Here is a 23,486-nt window from a genome sequence, read left to right on the forward strand (position 1 = left end):
TATTTTAGAGATTTAAGAAAGTAAAGATTTAACGTAGTAGCTTCACATGGAAGCAACTAGGTTAAAATGAATTATTTGAATGCTTTATAACAGAATTTTTGAGAAGATTATGGAAGATTCAATGTTGCACTACAATATTGAACACCACCATTTGGAAACCTGTTCATCTAACAACTAATTCTACCATTGTATCAATAGCCATGTAGCTCTATCACTGCCATCGTGTAAGTGCTCAGCTGAAAAAACTGCTACTGAGACTGAAGCCAGCATTACATCAGTGATGCCCTAGTCCATAAGTAGGTGACATCACTCCATTCTACAACAGAAATAGATGAGTTCAGACAATCTCACAATAGTTCACCTTAAATGTGGCTTTTATGTATTAGGTAGGTTGAAACTGCTAGCTTCCTGGTTACAATATACATACCTTTAGTGAGCAGATTCAAATTACTTAGATTTCGTTGAGGACTTCAGAAGCAATGAGACTTCATTTTTTAAAAATACCTTTTCTGGGGAGGTTTGTACTCATCAAGAAAGTCACACTTTGGCCCATCGAGTCTGCACCAACATGCGAGAAACACCTGACCTCCCACTTAATCCCATTTACAAGCACTTGGCCCATAACCTTGAATGTTATGACATGCCAAGTGCTCATCCAGGTACTTTTTGAAGGATGTGAGGCAACCCGCCTCTACCATCCTCCCAGCAGTGCATTCCAGACTGTCACCACCCTCACACCCCCTCTAAACCTCCTTCCCCTCACCTTGCACCTATGTCCCCTCGTGACTGACAATGATGTGTCAAAGTTCTGTATAAACACAACTATTCCTGAGGATGCCAGTGTTGGAGAATGGAAAATCTTGCGTTTCGAAACTCTTGGTGTAATTTTGGTGAAACAACAGGTTCTTAGCCCCTACAGAGACCACCGGTCACCTCTTTTCAGAAAAGCCGGCTGCGTCTTGTGCTAATCAGGCACCTGAAAGGCCAGCAGACTTTCCCAGGATTAAGAAACACTGGGAGAGGTGCGGAAGAGGCCAAGAAGTGCTCCCGGCTGAGAGCAGTCAGCCAATCAGAGGCTGGCAGCTCTTCTATACGCAGCAGTGCGACCTTGGAGGTGGTGAATGCTGCTGGTACTGAATTCACCGGAGGCCTCAAATTGAGGACATTACCTAGAAACAGGTTGAGAAATGGTGGGAGGGGATTGCCGGGTGATTGTATGGGATTGACATTGGCGTTAAGTACCTCTGAATGAAGGAACCAAGATCCCGCAAGCAAACACACCAGGTAGTTTGTCATGCTACCCACATGACGAACCTCTCTCTCTCCAACCACTGGCTTAATACCAGCAGTAGCAGGATGAAGCCCTTCAGCAGGCATTAAGGGTTTCAATTGGCAGCAGAAAAGAAGGCCATCCATGGGGTGATGGCAGAAAGGTGGCAAGGTTTCCACCTGCCTCCCTTTCTCCTGATTAATTGCACCCACAACCAAACTTTTCATGGGGAGGGCACAAGATTCCACTCACAATGTCAGCATCTCAAGTTCTTCACCTACATCCCAACAATGTGATGCATTCCCAATTTCACAACAGTGCCTCTAATGCACCGGATTTATCCGTCTCCTTTTTTCAGCTTCCCATTGATTTCATCCTGTGACTTCATTGAGTGAGATTGTAAATTTAATTATTATTGGTGCAGGATCAGGATTAGCCTTGTTGTAGGGACCTTCCAGCCTTAGGTCTTTTATCTGATCGCCACAGGTTTGAGACATGGGGCTAAGTAGTATGTGGGAAAAATGGGCACAGTACTCGCCTGCACTGGTGTATTATTGGGCGCGAAGATATTGGGTCACATTCCTGGCGCTATCATGCCAAATGCGATAATACAGTAAATGGGTGAGCCCAGAAATCGGGAGACCACCCACCTTTTCAAATTGAATTTAATCGCATTATTAAGCTTGTTAAAGTGGCAATGGACTGGAATAATATGAACTGATTGCAATAAAGTGTTTACCAAGTGTGAATCATGCTGGAGAATCTTATTATTTTCACTGAAAGCTTGTAAGGGTAGATTAAAAGTCACAGGTTTGACCTCTATGAACAGTATGCTTTGTCTGTATAGCATGCAAGAAATTATACTTTTCACTGTATACCAATACATGTGACAATAATAAATCAAATCAAATCAGATCAAATCAAATCATTAATTCAGGCTTTGAGTGCTGCTATAATTTGCTGCTGGAAACTGTGTTTTCTGTTTTGCTGTTCTGAGGCGTAATTTAGTCTGCTAACAGATGCACTTAGACCAGCGGTGGGCAACATGTTAACCGGTTGTCCATGTGCAGGGTTGCCACATTCCACTGATTTCCATCCATGTAGTTTTTTTCCTACTGGTATGACTGAAGTGATATGCATGTAAAGCAAGGGCACGTGAAGTGAGATCCATGTTGGTTGCGTACAACACTGACTGTGAAAGCCGTGCGCTTCTTCTGCAATCAATCAAAGTGTAAATATTTATTTTGTTTTTACCATTTGAAGGTGATGGCAGTTCTAATAATATATGAATGATTAAGCATTTTCTATAACTCTATGAAATATTCGGTGTGTATTGATAGAATCATAGAATTCCTACAGTGCAGAAAGAGGCCATTGGCCCATCAAATCTGCACCAACTCTCTGAAAGAGCATCCCACCCAGGCCCTCCCTGCCGCTCTCTTCTGTGCATTTATCATGGCCAATCTGCCTAACCTGCAAATTTTTAGTCTGAACACCCGTAACAAACCCTTGCAGATACGTGAAGAACATGCAAACTCCACACAGTCACCCAAGGCCGGAATCGAACCCGGGTTCCTGGCACTGTGAGGCAGCAGTGCTAACCACTATGCCACCCAACATATTTTATCTTATTCATGGTGTCACGTTTAGTGAACAAGCCTGATTTCAACTTCGTGGCCACTAAGGTGAAGGAGGACCACTTATGCAGCCCTTCACCAGCTTTGGTTGCCTATCACTGATTTGGACCCTCAGCCTGTTTTGTTGTAAATAATTGGGATAGCAGTCTCCATGGGAGACACATTCTCCGGTGGGGAGGAGGAGGAAATTGAGAATAAGAGGAAGAAAGCCAAATTGTCAGGGGCAGAATGCACTGGTGGCGCATGAGGGTGGTATGCTTGCACCAGAGTAAGTAGCTGATGGAGGCATGATGCTGCAACAATGCAGGCATTGAGCAAGGACTTATGGTGCCATTCAAGATGTAGGCCAAGAATGAACTACCTTCAAATGTCAGTGACATGGTGCTGGAGGAGACTCAGGTTATCTGGGGCCATTGGGGAGATACTTTCCTATTGAATGGATAGCCACCAATATTAGTAACCATAAAGGTGACTGTTGTGCTGAATTACTTTGCCACTCGATCCTTAATGCCTGTGAAGACCTCAGTGGCATTACGCAGCCTGCTGCACACCACTGTATTAAGGTCTTTACAGATGCAATATTCGGAAGGACAGGTCAGTACATCGCATTTTTAATGAACCACCACAATCAACTTGAACACACCAGAGGCTTTGCAGCAACTGCAGGTTTCACCAGGGTTTGGAGAGCAATAGACTGCAATCATATTGTCATAAAGGCTGCAGCAGGTCAGACCTGCACATTCATTGACAGAAGGACTATCATTCCTTAAATGTCCAGTTGGTATGTGACTATAATCAAAGAATTATGCAGTTATTCACTAGATATCCGGGCAGCAACCACAACTCCTACATTCAATGTAACTCCTAGGTTCCAAACATGTTTAACGGACTTGATGCTCTGGATGGTTGGCTTCTGGGTGATAAAACAGCTCTTAACACCAGTGAGAGGCCAGAGAAAAGACTGGAGAGGAGCTATAATGATAGCTTCAGCGGGAACTGACCAGGATAACAGTTGAGCAGACAATTGGGCTGCTAAAGATGAAGTTCTGATATCCGGATAGATCAGGAGGAGCATTGCAGTACGTGCCATCCAGAGTTTCACTGATGGTCATTGTGTTCTGTATTCTGTATAATCTTGCCATTCAGAGAGGGAATGTGCTGGAGCAAGATAGAAAGTGTTCCACTGATGCTTAGGTCAAAGAGGAGGCAAGGGAACACCCTGATGGAGATGGCCTGAATAGAAGCGCATGGATAACCATGATACACGGAAGGCCTTGGTCAGACAGAAGTTCCAGTAGGTCAGGCATTCTTGGCCTCTGGGATGCTTGTACCGCCTGCGTCTGAAAGTCATTTCATGAGACTGTGAGCTCATTGAGGAAGTCCTGTTAGCACACTCACCATCTCGATTCCTGAGGCATTGTTGCATCTTAATAAATGTTGAATACTAATAATTCAGAAATCTTTTCTCCATAGATTTCCTGAAGTGTTTAAAGATAAACTGTACCTCTCATGAATGAGAGTAAATTGAAGGTTTATTAAAGTATTGGAATAGCTCATCTAATTATAACATACAAAATGCACCCATGTGCAAAGTGACCCACTTTGCAACTAAAGTGGAGTTTTCTTAATTATTGTCTGTTGGTTCTGCTTGTCCCCTTACCCTGGATGATTTTGGCGAGTGTCCTCTATGTGGCTGAGGCATTAAAAACCCTGCCACATTAGTAGACTCCTGCTGAGTTGAGCAATCAAGGAGGAATGTGTCAATGGCTGAGGACTGGGTAGAGACTGTCCCGATCAGAAGTGCCCTGAGAGGTGCTCTCAAATGGCAACAACAAATGGCCACTGGGAGCAATTGGACCCCCATTCCTTCCTGTTGCATCCCAGTCTCCCAGTCCCCCTTTCACCCTATCTGTGGGCCCCTGAGCTCATGACAAGAGCAATGGTGTGCAGGTAAGAGTGCACACCCATGATTGCTTCTGCAATCCAATGGATTTGGCACTCCAGGACAGTTGCCAGTTTGTCCATGGAGGAAGCCTGGCATTCTGGTAATCACAGTGCACATGACCTGAATGGACACCTCCACAGTCTGGGCCAGACTACGCAACTCCTCTGGCATATCAACCAAACCTCCACACACCTTACGTTGGACATCCAGCATCTGCCACCCCTCACAGATGATTCCAGAGTTTCATTATCCAACTTGGACTCTGTCTCTGGATCACTTCAAACAATCCTCTGACTGCCAGAGGCCTGTTGCACTACATTCGCTGTTAGCTGCAAGTGTGAAAATTACGTGCCTTCACCAGACTGTGTTTGTCTCAATGCGCTAATCTCTGTCAAGGTGTCAGTATCTGTGATGGTGCTCGATACAGAGAGAGGGTGTGATGCTGAATCCTCCGAGGCTTCCATTCCCCCTGGAAGGTCTGTGTCAGGCCTCCAAGACTATTGGGATCAGCAGACGAAGGTTCACCTGGACAGAGCACTAAGAAAAAAGGTGTTAATTGGCCTTTCACAGCCTTCATGGGGTATGCAAAGTGACAGTATTCAACAGCATTAACTATATATAACCATTTATAGCAAACTCATAAAGTTTCTACCAGGGACCTTCCCGGTTTTGAATGCATAAACCACACTTGTACTAGTCATGCAATCGTGCCAAGCCATGTCTCAGTCACCTGCCCCATAGCTATCTCCCCTTTCTGTGTCCCAGATCTGAAAAAGACCCTTCCAATCTTACCAGCCCCAAGCCTTCCTCGAATTTCATCTCTACCAATGGAGCAGGTCCTTTTTGTGGAGGACTCTAGTGGCGTGATGATTGCGAGATTGGACCTGCTTAAGTTTAGGCCCCCCACAACACCCCCTCCCCTCCAAACTGGAAACATAATGATACCTTAACAGAGGTATCAAGCCCACAAACAGTGACAGTGATGCATAATGCTGCCTTGGACTTCAGAGGTACTCGCAAGCATTATTAAGCCTTCCCTGTACCTTCCTTGCACATTAATACACACAGAATAAGGGATAACTCACCCTTGCAGATTTCAAAAGGTCATTTAGCCTCTTCCTACATTGTCCCCAGTTTCGATACACAATACCAATGTTGTGGCCCTCCATGACCACCTGCATCCAGACTGGTCAGGTGATTAAGTGAGATCTCCTCTTCCCATCATCTGACATCGGGACTAGTGGTGGACACAGCCTGGAGGAGGGTGCAAAGCAAGTTATCATCGAAATGCCAGACAGTTCTGGATATTCTTTCCTGCCTCTTCCCTCATTCCCTTGTCTCGGCCATCTATGGAGGAAAACATGCTGCAACATTTTCAGATCTTAACATTATGTAGATGATCAGTATTCATGCCATCTGTGTTCACTGACAAAAAGTCTTAACTCTAAGCCAATGCAGAATTTGAAATTTTTTTGGAATAATAATTCCTATCTCCAGTCAGTGCCTGATAATCTTGCTGAAAATAAAAATGTCCTTTTGGTTTTAACCTTCAGAGAATTGGTGGGCCACCTGACACTTTCCCTTGCCAGTGCCCCTTTAGATAAATGTCTGTGACTTGTTTCAAGTCATGGCCAAAGTTTTGGCCACCGGACATCCCGCCCTCCATCTGCGATTAGGCAGTGGAGTGACAATCCAGCAATGTTAATGGTTTAAAACTCACCCTGTAGCCATTAATTGGTTTATTGCCATTTTATACCACATGCTGCGAGGGTGGGGGTTGGGAGACGAGCTCAGCTTTCTGTGCTTGCTCTTGAATTTGATCAATATAAGTTACTCAATTATATGATTTAAATAATTCCACAATACACGACACTTGAACCAGATGTTGCAATATATACTGAAAGGATATTCATGAAATAGAATCATAGAAACTCTACAGTGCAGAAGAGGCCATTTGGCCATTGAGTCAGCACCGACTCTTTTGCAGAGCATCTTACCCAGGCCCTCTTCCCCCATCCAAACCCTGTAACCCCACACATTTACCATGGTTGATCCACCTAACCTACATATCTTTGGACACTAAGGAGCAATTTAGTATGGCCAATTCATCTAACCTGCACTTCTTTGGACTATGGGAGGAAACTGGAGCACCCGAAGGAAACCCACGCAGATAGGGGGAGAAATACCGTCCTTTGTTTTAGCCATTTGTGGGACATGATCGTCACTGGCTGGCCAGCATTTATTGTAAGAGTTTTAACAACACCAGGTTAAAGTCCAACAGGTTTATTTGGTAGCAAATGCCATTAGCTTTCGGAGCGCTGCTCCTTCGTCAGATGGAGTGGATATCTGCTCATAAACAAGGCATACAGAGACGCAAACTCAAGTTACAGAATACTGATTAGAATGCGAATCTTTACAGCTAATCAAGTCTTAAAGATACAGATAATATGAGTGGAGAGAGCATTAGGCACAGGTTAAAGAAATGTGTATTATCTCCAGACAGGACAGCCAATGAGATTCTGCAGGTCCAGGCAAGCTGTGGGGGTTACAGATAGTGTGACATGAACCCAAGATCCCGGTTGAGGCCGTCCTCATGTGTGCGGAACTTGGCTATCAGTTTCTGCTCAGCAACTCTGCGCTGTCGTGTGTCGTGAAGGCCGCCCTGGAGAACGCTCATCCGAAGATCAGAGGCCGAATGCCCGTGACCGCTGAAGTGCTCCCCCATGTTAAAACTCTTACTGTGTTTACCCCAGTCCAACGCCGGCATCTCCACATCAGCATTTATTGCACATCCCTAGTTGCCTGAGGGCAGCTGAGAGTCAACCACATTGCTGTGGGTCTGGAATCACGTGTAGATAAGAACATCAGATTTCCTTCCCTAAAGGACATTAGTGAACCAGATGGGTTTTTCTGACAATTGTTTCATGGTTGTCAGTAGATTCATAATTCCAGATATTTTTTATTGAATTCAAATTCCACCATCTCCCTTGGCAGGATTTGAACCTAGGTCCCCAGAACATTAGCTGAGTTTTTGGATTAATAGTCTAGCGATAATACCACTAGGCCATCGCCTCCCCTATTTTATCCATCAATAATGTTAATTATGTTCCACATGAAAAAAAAACTTATGGTAATCCTTTGGTACAGATTGGCATAGTTCTATTCACATTGAAACTAAAATATGTATACATCAGGTTTTTCTGGATGATAAGTCTAATGTAAAAGTAGAAAATTAAAATGTAGTTAAGCAGGAATTAAAGAATACACTGATGTACTTTTGATCTAATATTATTTCTGCTCTTATAATAATGTTTCCTTCCTAAGAACATTAGCACTGATGAGAAAATCCGCTAATTTGGGGCTACTATAATTTTGTTATAGGAGATCGTATAGAACTTTCTCTTGACATGAATTAAACAGAACAAGTTCTGATTTCACGTTCAAACTTCAGGTCACGATTTGACACATAAAGAGTAATTTCTGAACTTGCACTCCTGGGAGGCTTACCCATGGGTAGTATACATCAGAAATTTGAACATTTGAGTTTCATGACTTTCCAATCGTTCGTTAAATGCTGAGAAGATTATGCATTATAGTTGTCTGAATCTCAGTAATATCATCTGACCACGTGAGACTCCCTGTCAAAAACATAAAGTCAGAGAATTACTTTTATGCCCATATTATTTAAAAACAATCCAAAATAACTCATCCAATAACATTACAACAGTATAAATCAGAGGTGACCAAAATTTTTGTCTTAATTTGCTGCATGTTGTTAGACAGGGGAGAGATGAGAGGGATGGTTTCCCTTTTTTTCACTTCTTGACTGACCAAAGACAGCTTGTTTTAACAAAATGTTTTAAATTCTGAGTACTGTAACTGTCAAGAACAGACAAATGTCAGTTTTTCTCAAGTTTTAAAAGAAAGATTATCATTTATTGTTCAACACCCGCACATGCATGACACCCATTCTCCCACTCATACAGATACACATACAGTCAGAAAAAGATTGTGATTACAAAAGTAGCATACATCTAGGTCTTCAGATTTCAGAAGTTCTCTGTTACACTGGCTTTTCCTTGGGGTGAAGGCTTGAAATGGGCTGTAATTCTTCTTTGTCGAACAAAAGGTTTTAGAAGGATGGATTCGCTCTTGATTTATGTTCGCAGTAATGGATTTTTCTTATTCCACTCCAGTCAAGTGCAATAGCCTGTACCACAGTCCAGGTATGGATCCTAAGGTAGCGAGTTCAAGACCAATCGAGTCTCTGTCGACATATGGCTTAAGAGCAATTGTTCATAGGCAGGGTCTCCTACCTTCATTGGCAAAGATATTTTTGTCAGTCTGCTCAAAATATGCTTTCTTAAATTTTCTTATTAGAAACTTAGTTCCTGTCATGTAACCAGAGCATCTCTTTCCATTGTCTTCATAGTTTTTGATGGTTAGGCCATTGTCAGGCAATGGAATCCGGCTATCACTCATCGACATATCATCTTGATAAAATAGAGCTTTCATATCCATTTTCTGGTTTCCATTTAGGAGTCAAAAAGTTTGCAACAATATTGTGAAACTCGTCATTTTAATAAGTTAGAGAAGAGCAACCATTAACCACAGGAAGGGTCATTTGCATTTTAATTACTTCTCAAAGATATATCCAGAAAGATTGTTTACATTTTAATGAATTCTCCAAGTCTTGTGCAGACATGAAAGTTGACAGTTCCATGCGTTTGGCAGGAAAGTAAAGATCACCTGACCTCTCAATTCCATTTTGTTTTATAAAATGTGTTGAATTCAGGTTTGTATTTAATATGTTCATTGTTGCAATCAGGTGAGCTGAGGCTGAATTCCCCCATTTCTTAGTTGACCTCAATATGATTTTTTAAGCGGATATTCTTATCAATTCTGTGAGAGTGCAGCCGGAGGATCCTGGGACAGAGATCAACAGCATCTAGAGGAGAGTGTGGGAAGAGGGCACCAAACCAGGCAGTCAACAGCGCCTAGAGGAGAGTACAAGAAGAGAACCCTTGAGCTTCAGGTTTCAGAGCTCAAGCACTTGCTAGAGTCACTGCAGTGCATTCTTCTGTGGGGGGGGGAGGGATCATCCAGAAGTTGTGGTCCACACTGGGAGCTCGGAAGGAGACTGAAAAACAGGACTTCTAAAGCAGTAGAAACATAGAAACTAGAAGCAGGAGTATGCCATTGGCCCTTCAAGCCTGCTCTGCCATTCATTTTGATCATGGCTGATCATCGAATTCAATATCCTGATCCCCCTTCCCCCATATCCCTTGATCCCTTTAATCCCAAGATTCTTCTTGAAATCAGACAATGTTTTGGGTTCAGCTACATTCTGTGGTCATGAATTCCACATATTCACCACCCTCTGGGTGAAGAAATTTCTTCTCACCTCTTCTAAAAGGTTTACCCCTTATCCTCAAACTATGGCCCCTAGTTCTGGATTCCCCACCATCGGTAACATATTTTCTGAATCTACTCTCTCTAACCCTGTTAGAATTTTATAAGTTTCTATGAGATCCCTTCTCACTCTTTTAAACTGTAATGAATATAATCCTAACCGATAGTCTCTCCTCCAAATTTGCAGATGGTACAAAGTTGGGTGGGAGGGTGAGCTGTGAGAAGGATGCAGAGATCCTTCAGCCTGATTTGCACAGGCTGACTGTGTGGGCATCTGCATGGCAGATGCAGTAAAATGTGGATAAATGTGAGGTTTGGTAGCAATAATAGGAAGACAGATTATTACTTGAATGGGTGTAAATTGAGAGAGGTGGATACTCAACAAGACCTTGGGATCCTCATGTCGCTGGAAGTAAGCGCGCAGGTACTGCAGGGTGTAAAGAAGGCAAATGGTACCTCTTCCAAATCGTTAATATATACTGTGAACAGTTGGGGTCCTAACACAGTTCCCTGCGGAACCCCACTAGTCACTGACTGCCAATCAGAAAAAGACCCATTGATGCCAACTCTTTGCTTCCAATTTGCTAACCAGCTTTCTATCCATCTCAAGACATTACCTGTAATCCCATATGCTTTAACTTTACATAGTGGTCCCGCTAGCTTACTTTCATACTCAAGTTTTCCCTTCTTACTCAATCCCTTGGTCCTCCTTTGCTGAATTTTAAACTGCTCCCAATTCTCAGGCCTATTGCTTTTTCTTGCTAATTTGTATGCTTCTTCTTTGAATCTGATACTATCTCTAATTTCCCTTGTAAGCCATGGTTTGGCCACAATTCCCTTACCACCGTGCGCCAAACAGGAATAAACAACTTCTGGAGTTCACCTATTCGGCCCATTGAGTCTATACCGACCACAATCCCACCCACGCCCGATCCCCATAACCCCATGCATTTACCCTAGCTCATCCCCCTGACACTAAGGGGCAACTTAGCATGGCCAATCCACCTAACCCACCCATCTTTGGAAGCCAGGGAGTAAATAGCGGATGAACAAAGAACAAAGAAATTTACAGCACAGGAACAGGCCCTTCGGCCCTCCAAGCCTGCACCGACCATGCTGCCCGACTGAACTAAAACCCCCTACCCTTCCGGGGACCATGTCCCTCTATTCCCATCCTATTCATGTCAAGATGCCCCTTAAAAGTCACTACTGTATCCGCTTCTACTACCTCCCCCGGCAATGAGTTCCAGGCACCCATTACTCTCTGTGTAAAAAATCTGCCTCATACATCTCCTTTAAACCTTGCCCCTCGCACCTTAAACCTGTGCCCCTAGTAATTGACTCTTCCACCCTGGGAAAAAGCTTCTGACTATCCACTCTGTCCATGCCCCTCATAATCTTGTAGACTTCTATCAGGTCTCCTCTCAACCTCCGTCGTTCCAGTGAGAACAAACCAAGTTTCTCCAACCTCTCCTCATAGCTAATGCCCTCCATACCAGGCAACATCCTGATACATCTTTTCTGTACCCTCTCCAAAGCCTCCACATCCACATGCTCTAAGGATCATTTTCCAATCCTGAGTAAACATAGGTGAGGTGCCAGAGGATTGGAAGTCTACAAATGTTGTACTATTATTTTCAAAGGGTTGAAGGAATAGGCCAAAACCTATTGCTGGTCAATCTGACTTCAGTGGTGGAAAAATGATTGGAAACAATCCTGACAGACAGGATAAACTGCCACTTAGAAAGGCACAGATTGATCAGATATAGTCAGCATGGTTTTGTTTGGGAAAGATTGTGTTGTAACCTGCAAGGTTATGGACCCGGTGCAGGACTGTGGGATTAAAATGAGCAGCTAGTTTCTTTTTTCGACTGTTTTTGCTGGCGCTGACACAATGGGCTGACTGGCCTGTTTCTGCACCATAACCTTTCTATAGTTCTGTGAATATTGAATGATTTGCCTGCTGTGACAATACAATACACAGAAAGGCTTTCTTTTGTTTTAACCCAGTCTAAGAAAAATAATAAAAACACTCCAACTTTCTGACACATACTCAAAGTTCACACACATACAAGTGGATTATAGAACATTAGGAGAGAGTAAGCAATTTAAAGTCCAGTGAGGTTAAAGGTTTACAGGTTCTTGAAGCTTGGTGAATTGGTTGGATTCAGGCTGAGCTTAGTGGTCCTTCTGGGTCGACATTGAGGTGGTTGAAAGAAGTAGAAGGACAATTTATATATTCATAGAATCACAGAATTCCCACAGTGCAGAAGGAGGCCATTCGACCCATGGAGCCTGCACTGACAATAATCCCAATCAGGTACTATCCCCGTAACCCCACGTGTTTACCCTGCTAAGGGGCAATTTAGCATGGCCAATCTAACCTGCATATCTTTGGAGTGTGGGAGGAAACCAGAGCCCCTGGTGGAAACCCACGCAGACACGGGGAGAACGTGCAAACTCCAAAAAGACAGTCACCTAAGAACGGAATTGAACTCAGGCCTCTGGAGCTGTGAGGCAGCAGTGCTAACCACTGTGCCACCATCATGCTCTTATATTTGAACTCCAAAGTTTCTTATGTGCCGCCCGATATTCTTCTGAATATAACAGCTATAGAGTTTTAAAATTTCCACCTACAGCACATGGAGAATCAAGAAACAGCAGACAGGTTTTGAAACTTGCAGGTTGTCTCGAAGAAGAGAGAGAGATACTCACATGGGGATCTTGCTTCTTCAATGTTTCAAGTGCCTGTCCTAGACTGCAGAGGAAACAGATGCTTAACCACACAAAAGGTTGGCTGGCTTGCCACATGACTCTCGCTCTAACTATCCAGTGACCCAAATATTGTCATGGCTAGTGTATTCCAGCTGTAACTTGTTGTAAATTGATTAGATTATGTTGGGAACTCTTCTCTCAGCCAGAGTCTTTTAACTGAAGTGATTATGTCTAATGTTAGCTCCCCAACCAATTGAGGTCTGGACATCCTGCAGATGTGGCAGGAGAGAGGGTTTGTTCTCATGCCATTAAGTTAATTGTCTTCAATGAACATTTGCAGACAAGGGGCCTGATTTTACCATTTTGAGTCTAAGTGCTGAATCCGCGCCTGGAATCCCCTTTCCAGTGTGCACATACGCGTTTTGCCGGCTCCGGTCCGATTCGCGCTGTGGGCGGCGCTTAGCACTGGTGGACCGATCAGAGCTCTGAGCTGCGCATGCGGAGTTCGAAAAAAATCTGACAGAGCGCGCCCGAGCGCGAAAGAATAAAAAAGCAGAAAGCGGAGAGAGCGGCTCTCTGACGGTCATCCTCTGGTCGGGGGGAGGGGGGGTGGCAGATCATCCTCTGGTCGGGGGGGGTTTCCGCTGCCAGTCTGCGGCCGATCGGTGGGGAGGGAGGGGGCAGGGGGGTCCGCCGCCACTCTGCGGGCGATCCCTCCTCCCCACTGGAGGAACGAATCCCTCCTGCCGGAGTGGACGTGCAGCCATGCCATCCCACAAAACCTTCAGGGCGAAGCGATTCCTCGCTAAGAAGATGAAGCAGAACCGGCCGATTCCACAGTGAATCCGCATGAAAACCGGCAACAAGATCAGTACAAGTCCAAGAGGAGACTCTGGAGAAGGACCAAGCTGGGCCTGTAAAGGGATACACCATCACTGGCACACTACCAGCCACAGCCATCTCTCCCGCTCTCTTGCCCCTGCAGGGAAGAGTAATCTGTGGCTGGTAGTGTACCAGTGATGGTGTATCCCTTTACAGGCCCAGCTTGGTCCTTCTCCAGTGTCTCCTCTTGGATTTGTACTGATCTTGTAGCCGGTTTTCATGCGGATTCACTGTGGAATCGGCCGGTTCTGCTTCATCTTCTTAGCGAGGAATCGCTTCCTGAAGGTTTTGTGGGATGGCATGGCCGCACGTCCACTCCGGCAGGAGGGATTCGTTCCTCTGGTGGGGAGGAGGGATCGCCCACAGAGTGGCGGCGGACCCCCCTGCCCCCTCCCTCCCCACCGATCGGCCGCAGACTGGCGCAGAAACCCCCCGACCAGAGGATGATCTGGGTCCCGCACCCCCCTCCTCCTCCCCCCCCCTCCTCCCCCCCTCCTCCTCCACCCTCTCCTCCTCCCCCACCCCCAACCAGAGGATGATCTGGGTCCCGACCCCCCTCCTCCTCCCACCCCCCCTCCTCCTCCCACCCCCCCTCCTCCTCCCACCCTCCCCTCCTCCTCCCCCCCTCCCCCACCCCCCAGAGGATGACCTGGGTCAGAGAGCCGTTGCAGGCTCTGACCCCGCTCTTCGGAAGCTGCAGCGACGACTTCAGACTTTTATTTTGAAGGTCGCTTACAGCGCGGATGCAGAACGGGCCAGAAGACGGTAAAGTGGGATTTGGCGGTAGGGTTGGGCGTGCGGTTCATTAAGTCAATTTAAATGCATGCAAATGCATTTAAATCATCGGGCTGCCCGATTTGGGCGCGGGCCGGACCCGTGCCCGAATCGGGTGTCGGTAAAGCCGTGATCTGCTCGGAATCGGGTGCAGATCGCGGTATAGGCCCAAAACCCAACTTTACCACGATTTCGTGCCCCCTTGGTAAAATCGGGACCAAGGTAAGTTCCACTTGATGGCCTTGAAATTTAGAAGGTACAATAATGCAAATGTACACCCATCTTTAACTACGTAAATGTAACTTAGGCTTTCTAAAAATTCAACTAATGGGCAGAATCTTCCTGTTATGATTGCCATGGGGAAACGTAAATGGATCTCCCCGTGGACCTCATAGAATACAAGTTCCCCTATTAAGCGAGTGCCTGATAGAGAAGGAGCAATGGGGGTTTTAAAACTAGTTGGCTCCACTCAGGTCGGCAGTCGAAAGGCTCAGGGCTGACCTGCACTCTATCGCCACTGAATGGCATTCAGAACACACTAAATAAAGGGTGACTGGTGACGGAAGACTGGCCTTGGTAAAATGATTATATTGGTGAGGAGGAATAAAGTGAGCTTTTTGTCTTCCCTCTAGACCATCTTTACTATTGAGAAAAATAATTCCTTGGTAACAAAAATACCTCTTTTTGGTAAACTTGAAGCCTACGATGCCAGCATAGATGACTGGGCGCAATATGCAGAGTACATGCATTACCTTTTTTGGGCCAACAATTGATGGATGTGATTAAGGCTATTCTAATCCCAAAACCTCCACACTACTCCAGCGATAATGCTTTAACATGGCAGGGCGAACCCCTTGGGAATGTCACCGAATTTCTGTAAGAAGTCTCACAACATCAGGTAAAGTCCAAAAGGTTTATTTGGTAGCACAAGCCACAAGCTTTCGGAGCGCTGCCCCTTCATCAGATGAGTGGGAGTTCCATTCACAAACAGGGCATATAAAGACACAAACTCAATTTACAAGATAATAGTTGGAATGCGAGTCTTTGCAGGTAATCAAGTCTTAAAGGTACAGACAATGTGAGTGGAGAGAGGATTAAGCACAGGTTAAAGAGATGTGTATTCTCTCCAGCCAGGACAGTTAGTGAGATTTTGCAAGCCCAGACAAGTCGTGGGGGTTACAGATAGTGTGACATGAACCCAAGATCCCGGTTGAGGCTGTCCTCATGTGTGCGGAACTTGGCTATCAGTTTTTGCTCAGGAATTCTGCGTTGTCGTGTGTTGTGAAGGCCGCCTTGGAGAACACTTACTCAAAGATCAGAGGCTGAATGCGCGTGACTGCTGAAGTGTTCCCCAACAGGAAGAGAAGACTCCTGCCTGGCGATTGTCGAGCAGTGTTCATTCATCCGTTGTTGTAGCGTCTGCATGGTCTCCCCAATGTGCCATGCCTCGGGACATCCTTTCCTGCAATGTATCAGGTAGACAACATTGGCCGAGTTGCAAGAGTATGTACCATGTACCTGGTGGATGGTGTTCTCACGTGAGATGATGGCACCCATGTCGATGATCCGGCATGTCTTGCAGAGGTTGCTGTGGCAGGGTTGTGTGGTGTCATGGTCACTGTTCTCCTGAAGGCTGGGTAGTTTGCTGCGGACAATGGTCTGTTTGAGGTTGCGCGGTTGTTTGAAGGCAAGAAGTGGGGGTGTGGGGATGGCCTTGGCAAGATGTTTGTCTTCATCGATGACATGTTGAAGGCTCCGGAGAAGATGTCGTAGCTTCTCTGCTCCGGGGAAGTACTGGATAATGAAGGGTACTCTGTCCGCCGTGTCCCATGTTTGTCTTCTGAGGAGGTTGGTGCAGTTTTTCGCTGTGGCGCATTGGGACTGTTGATCGATGAGTTGAGCATCATATCCTGTTCTTATGAGGGCATCTTTCAGCGTCTGGAGGTGTCTGTTACGATCCTCCTCATCTGAGCAGAATCTGTGTATACGGAGGGCTTGTCCGTAGGGGTTGGTTTCTTTAACATGTTTAGGGTGGAAGCTGGAGAAGTGGAGCATCATGAGGTTATCCGTGGGCTTGCGGTACAGTGAAGTGCTGAGGTGACCGTCCTTGATGGAGATGCGTGTGTCCAAGAATGCAACCGATTCCGGAGAGAAGTCCATGGTGAGTCTGATGGTGGGATAGAACTTGTTCATGTCATCATATAGTTGTTTCAGTAATTGTTTGCCATGAATCCAAAGGAAGAAAATTTCATTGATGTATCTAGTGTATAGCATTGGTTGAAGGTCCTGTGCGGTAAACAGGTCTTGTTCGAACCTCTGCATAAAGATGTTGGCATATGGAGGTGCGAATTTTGTCCCCATGGCTGTTCCGTGTGTCTGGATGAAGAGCTGGTTGTTGAAGGTGAAGACATTGTGGTCCAAGATGAAGCGGATGAATTGTAAAATTGCATCTGGAGGTTGGCAGTTGTCGGCATTGAGTACTGAGGCAGTTGCAGCAATGTCATCATCGTGGGGGATGCTGCTGTAGAGTGCCGAGACATCCATTGTGACGAGGAGTGCTCCTGGTTCAACTGCTCCATGTGTGCTGAGTTTCTGTTGGAAGTCCGTAGTGTCGCGACAGAAGCTAAGAGTTCTTTGTACAATGGGTTTCAGGATGCCCTCGACGTAGCCAGAGAGGTTCTCGTACAGGCCTGATATGATGGGACGGCTGGGTGTGTTGGCCTTGTGTATCTTCGGGAGGCAGTAGAGATCTCCAACGCGGGGAGTACGTGGGATGAGAGCACGGAGGGTGCTCTGAAGGTCTGGATCAAAGGTCTTGATTAGTCTGTTGAGTTGACGGGTGTGTTCTTTGGTTGGATCTGTGGGTAACTATCTGTAGTGTTCCTCGTTGATTAGTTGTCGGTACACTTCTTTGCAGTAATCCGTTCTGTTCAGTATGACAGTGGCCCCTCCTTTGTCTGCTGGTTTGATAACAATATTGCGGTTGGTCTTGAGAGCACAGATGGCACTGCATTGTGCTTGGGTGACGTTCGGGGCTATCTTGTGAGTGTGGCTGATGAATCTGGCATTGACGCACCTCCTGACGGCTTGGGCATACATGTCGAGTCGAGGGCAGTGGCCTTCCAGAGGAGTCCAATTCGATTCTTTCCTCTTTGGTTGCTGTTCCGGTTCATTGGCTGTCTCATTGTGTTCGCTGTTGGCCTCCTGGGGTTTGTGGAAGAACTCCCGCAGCCTCATTCGCCTGATGAATTCCTTTGTGTCCGCTGCGAGACTGATGGGGTCCATTTTGGTTGTGGGGCAGAAATTGAGCCCTCGGCTGAGAACTTCAATTTCATAGAACCATAGAACCATAGAAAATTACAGCTCAGAAACAGGCCCTTTGGCCCTTCTTGTCTGTGCCAAACCATTTTTTGCCTAGTCCCACTTACCTGCACTTGGACCCTATCCCTCCACACCCCTCTCATCCATGAACCCGTCCAAGTTTTTCTTAAATGTTAAAAGTGTCTTAAATGTTAAAAGTTAAATGTTAAAAGTTAAAAGCATTTACCACTTTATCCGGCAGCTCATTCCACACTCCCACCACTCTCTGCGTGAAGAAGCCCCCCCTAATATTCCCTTTAAACTTTTCTCCTTTCACCTTAACCCATGCCCTCTGGTTTTTTTCTCCCCTAGCCTCAGCGGAAAAAGTCTGCTTGCATTCACTCTATCTATACCCATCAAAATCTTATACACCTCTATCAAATCTCCCCTCAATCTTCTACGCTCCAGGGAATAAAGTCCCAACCTATTCAATCTCTCTCTGTAACTCAGCTTCTCAAGTCCCGGCAACATCCTTGTGAACCTTCTCTGCACTCTTTCAAACTTATTTACATCCTTCCTGTAACTAGGTGACCAAAACTGTACACAATACTCCAAATTCGGCCTCACCAATGCCTTATATAACCTTACCATAACACTCCAACTTTTATACTCAATACTCCGATTTATAAAGGCCAATGTACCAAAGGCACTCTTTACGACCCTATCCACCTGTGACGTCACTTTTAGGGAATTCTGTACCTGTATTCCCAGATCCCTCTGTTCAACTGCACTCTTCAGAGTCCTACCATTTACCCTGTACGTTCTACTTTGGTTTGTCCTTCCAATGTGCAATATCTCACACTTGTCTGCGTTAAATTCCATTTGCCATTTTTCAGCCCATTTTTCTAGTTGGTCCAAATCCCTCTGCAAGCTTTGAAAACCTTCTTCACTGTCCACTACACCTCCAATCTTTGTATCATCAGCAAACTTGCTGATCCAATTGACCACATTATCATCCAGATCATTGATATAGATGACAAACAACAATGGACCCAACACCGATCCCTGCGGCACACCACTAGTCACAGGCCTCCATTTAGAGAAGCAATCCTCCACAACCACTCTCTGGCTTCTTCCATTGAAAGAAGTCTCACAACACCAGGTTAAAGTCCAACAGGTTTATTTGGTAGCAAATACCATAAGCTTTCAGAGCGTGCTGCTCCTTCGTCAGATGGAGTGGTTATCTGTTGGACTTTAACCTGGTGTTGTGAGACTTCTTACTGTGCTTACCCAAGTCCAACGCCGGCATCTCCACATCAGTTCTTCCATTGAGCCAGTGTCTAATCCAATTTACTACCTCCCCATGTATACCTAGCGACTGAACCTTCCTAACTAACCTCCCATGAGGGACCTTGTCAAAGGCCTTGCTGAAATTTAAATGTGGATTACAGGGTCAAAGGTAGGGTTCTGAAGACTGTGGAGGAACAGAGAGATCTTGGGGTCCATATCCACAGATCTCTAAAGGTTGCCACTCAAGTGGATAGAGCTGTGAAGAAGGCCTATAGTGTGTTAGCTTTTATTAACAGGGGGTTGGAGTTTAAGAGCCGTGGGGTTATGCTGCAACTGTACAGGACCTTGGTGAGACCACATTTGGAATATTGTGTGCAGTTCTGGTCATCTCACTATAAGGAGGATGTGGAAGCGCTGGAAAGAGTGCAGAGGAGATTTACCAGGATGCTGCCTGGTTTGGAGGGTAGGTCTTATGAGGAAAGGTTGAGGGAGCTAGGGCTGTTCTCTCTGGAGCAGAGGAGGCTGAGGGGAGACTTAATAGAGGTTTATAAAATGATGAAGGGGATAGATAGAGTGAACGTTCAAAGACTATTTCCTCGGGTGGATGGAGCTATTACAAGGGGGCATAACTATAGGGTTCGTGGTGGGAGATACAGGAAGGATATCAGAGGTAGGTTCTTTACGCAGAGAGTGGTTGGGGTGTGGAATGGACTGCCTGCAGTGATAGTGGAGTCAGACACTTTAGGAATATTTAAGCGGTTATTGGATAGGCACATGGAGCACACCAGGATGATAGGGAGTGGGATAGCTTGATCTTGGTTTCAGATAAAGCTCGGCACAACATCGTGGGCCGAAGGGCCTGTTCTGTGCTGTACTGTTCTATGTTCTAAATCCAGGTAGACAACCTTGTTGAAGTGTGTAGTCCGACAAGTTGACAATGGACTTCCCTGTGGCGGTACTGTTTTCTACCATTAGTTTCCAACCATGATCTTGTAAATTGAGTTTGTATCTATATATGCCCTGTTTGTGAACAGAACTCCCACTCACCCGATGAAGGGACAGTGCTCTGAAAGCTTGTGGCTTGTGCTACATAATAAACCTGTTGGACTTTAACCTGGTGTTGTGAGATTTCTTACTGTGCTTACCCCAGTCCAATGCCGGTATCTCCACATCACCGAATTTCTGACCAGGCTGCAAAAATGGCAAAGCACTATGAATTCGGGCCACCCCTGAATGACATGTTGCAAAATAGACAGGTCTGTGTAATTAACAATGTGATAGTCCAAAAAAAATATTTGGCAGAATCCAATTTGGATCTAAAGAAGGCTATTGAGATGGCTCTATCATTGGAGAATGCAGAAAAAGGAACTCAGAAACCTCAGCCTTAATATACGCTATTGGAGCTGGAATTATCATGGCTCTGGCACCAGACTTGACCTCCAATAAATCCCCGTTAAAGGATTTAAAGTGTACATTTTCCAATTACAGGGCCTCAAAAGAATCCTTATTGTAATTCTTCGTCACTACCTCCCCTAGTTGGGAGTGGGTGATTTGTGTGCCTACTGCCTTCCTTGGATATGGTAGTGGGGGTGTCAGATCACAGTGTCCTCCGATTGGTCCATCCCTCAACTGGGAGTGAAGGTAACAGTAAAATATCTCAGAATCCCTTACAGGGGTGGAGCCTGAGTCACACCACCAGGCAGTCAAGGAAGGTCAGGGACAGCCTTCAGACTCCTAGGAAGCATATTCTAGAAGGTTGTAGATGCCAGACAGCAGAGTGCAAGTGCTGCAGAAGACCATAACTGAAGCGAATACATAGGGACAGTCAAAACATGTGCTCTTTTGATAAAAGGCCAAGGCCAGTACTGGATCAGACCTTGCAAGTAGGCCCACAACCAGGAACAGGGACAATGCAATTAAATCACATCTCCACAATTAAGATTTCCCCCATAACGGTGGAGTTGTTAGTAAATGGCCATCCATTAAATGGGGGGCCTGACAGGGAAAGGGAGCCTGACTGAGGGGAGGAGGGGGGAAAAGTGGGTGTCTGAGAACGGAGGGGGCTGAGTGTGTGTCCATGGATTTATCCTCAGAATATCCCAAGATGACTGCTACATGAGAGTTTATAAACTCCTCTCCCAAAACATGCTTTCAAACATTCTCTCATACTTTCACTTAGCGTTTTGCATTCTGAAATCCACTGCACGTTTCCAAATGACTCTTTTGAACAGAGTTTCTGTTCCACTTCTACCAGAGAATCCACTCCAGTATTTTGTACCAATTACATTTGAATTTCTTTGCCTTGACTGACTTCCACTGTTACACAAATTCTGATATTCAGCCAATACTTTGTTCCCAATTACTTAAAAAATTTGTTTCACAGATGGTAGTATGACATTCCAAACTTTAGGAACCTTTCTCTAGCATTCTCACCAACCGATTACTTCTTAGCTTTGTCTTGGATGCCCACGAACAGTATCCTCTTCTATTTCCAGGTTTCTAGAGCCAACCATCCTTTAGTTCCTCCAGAGCTTGCTTTTTTGCACATTACTCCATTGCACAGCTTTTCCTGCTTCTTGCAAAGTTGAGAGCTGCTAACTCCTCAGTGATCTGTCTCTAACTGCTCTGGCTTTCAGCTGAAACAAATTAAAAAAGGAAAGGTTTTTGTTTTATCTTATAAGGGCCTCTAGTTGCTAAGCAATGCCTGCATGCCTCTGCTGGCCTATTGATTTTTCACGTTGTAGCTCTCTCTATCACAATAGCATCCCACTTGGAATTGAAACCAACCCCCATACATTCAAACACCTTTGTTTAGCGTGAAATCTGACTAGATTTCTTCCAGGCACAGAAATCTTAAATTAAACCCACCTAAAATTAAACCTTATTTCTAATGTTTACCTATACAAATATAAATCCCTTAAAACTACCTTTGGTTTGCTAACAGTTATAACAGATTATCAATCATGAAGCTAATAATTGAAAGCACATGTATGAAAATGGAGGTATTAATGAGAAATGGATTGTATATTAATATGGCAGCCCTCTCACTGCACCAAATTGATTAACAAAAACTCGCCACTTAGGAACTCATAGCCCTGAATTTCACTAGAATCCAGGTGAGTGCCTCTTTAAGCCGTTTCATCCAACAGTGAGACTGCAGTAATTTCCAGGAAGACAAAGTTCCTGAAGTTCGCCGGCAGGATTCAGTGTTTCTTGCCAAAGTCATATGCCTTTTCAGTTTAAATCCAAGCCATTAGAGATTTATTAATCTGGAGAATCTGATCTGATATCATTTAGAGACTCCTGATTTAATAATGATTCTGTCAATCAGAAGAGAGACTGCACTCAGTAAGCCTTTCTCTGTCCTCTATAAGAACTCAACAAGGGATTTTGGTTTTGGCTTACGTGCTTGGGGGTTAAGGTTCTGTGAAAATTAGTATTAATCATCAAGTGCTTAATCACAAAAAACAAATGGCATCTGTTTATCATCTCCCTTTGTACAGAAGACAACAACAGCTGTCCCTATAGTGGTGCATGCTGGTCCCAAGTGGCTGATGGATGTGACTTGGCGAGGAACAGAAGACAACAACAACAACTGTGTTGTGTACAGCAAAGGTAAAAACGTGTTCTTTTTTATGTGAAATTAAACCTGTGAATTGATATAATGTGTGCACCTCTGGAATGGAATTGCTTTGTAACTGACATTTGTTGAGTTTTTTTAAATTTTAGCTGTTGTTTTGCTTTAATCCAAAATAGTATTAGTGAAAATACAATTTTCCATAATCAGTGCTTATAATGATGAGAGACTTGGGAGCGTTATTATAATGAGAATTCATTGCAGAAAAAAAAACAGATGTTATTGTCAAAACATCACAAGTTGAATTCAAGAGACATAGATCATTCTAAGTTCGTCCCTCCACATCGAAAATAAACATTGATTCCTTAATATGTGAAGATAAAGATTCTATTGTAATGTAGGACTTGTTGATGCTACAATCGATTCAATCTCAATCTCTGGGCCTAATACGCAGTGTTTTCTCCAGGTGGAGTGGTGGTGGTAGGGGTTCAGGGGTTGTGATTTATGCCTTATGTTTTATAGAAAAATCATTGTGAACAAAAATATTTTCACTGGGTGAAATTGAAAGAATTGAGAGAAATCTATCATAATCTCATCAAATGGCATCAATGAAGTATGCATATAAATAACAATCTGAGGAGTTAACAGATACTGCAAATCACTGAAGAGCCTTGATGATCTCAC

General features: G+C 44.7%; 1 protein-coding gene across 1 annotated transcript in view; it reads left to right on the forward strand.

Moving 5' to 3' along the window:
- Positions 1–23,486, forward strand: part of zfpm2a (zinc finger protein, FOG family member 2a) — a 978,760-nt gene that overhangs the window by 682,028 nt on the left and 273,246 nt on the right. The window contains exon 5 of the mRNA XM_078217130.1: positions 22,729–22,840. Coding sequence (XP_078073256.1) covers positions 22,729–22,840 — 112 coding nt within the window. The remainder of the gene's footprint in view (positions 1–22,728; positions 22,841–23,486) is intronic.

This window comes from Mustelus asterias, chromosome 7 (assembly GCF_964213995.1).
Source record: "Mustelus asterias chromosome 7, sMusAst1.hap1.1, whole genome shotgun sequence".
Classification (NCBI taxonomy): Eukaryota; Metazoa; Chordata; class Chondrichthyes; order Carcharhiniformes; family Triakidae; genus Mustelus; species Mustelus asterias.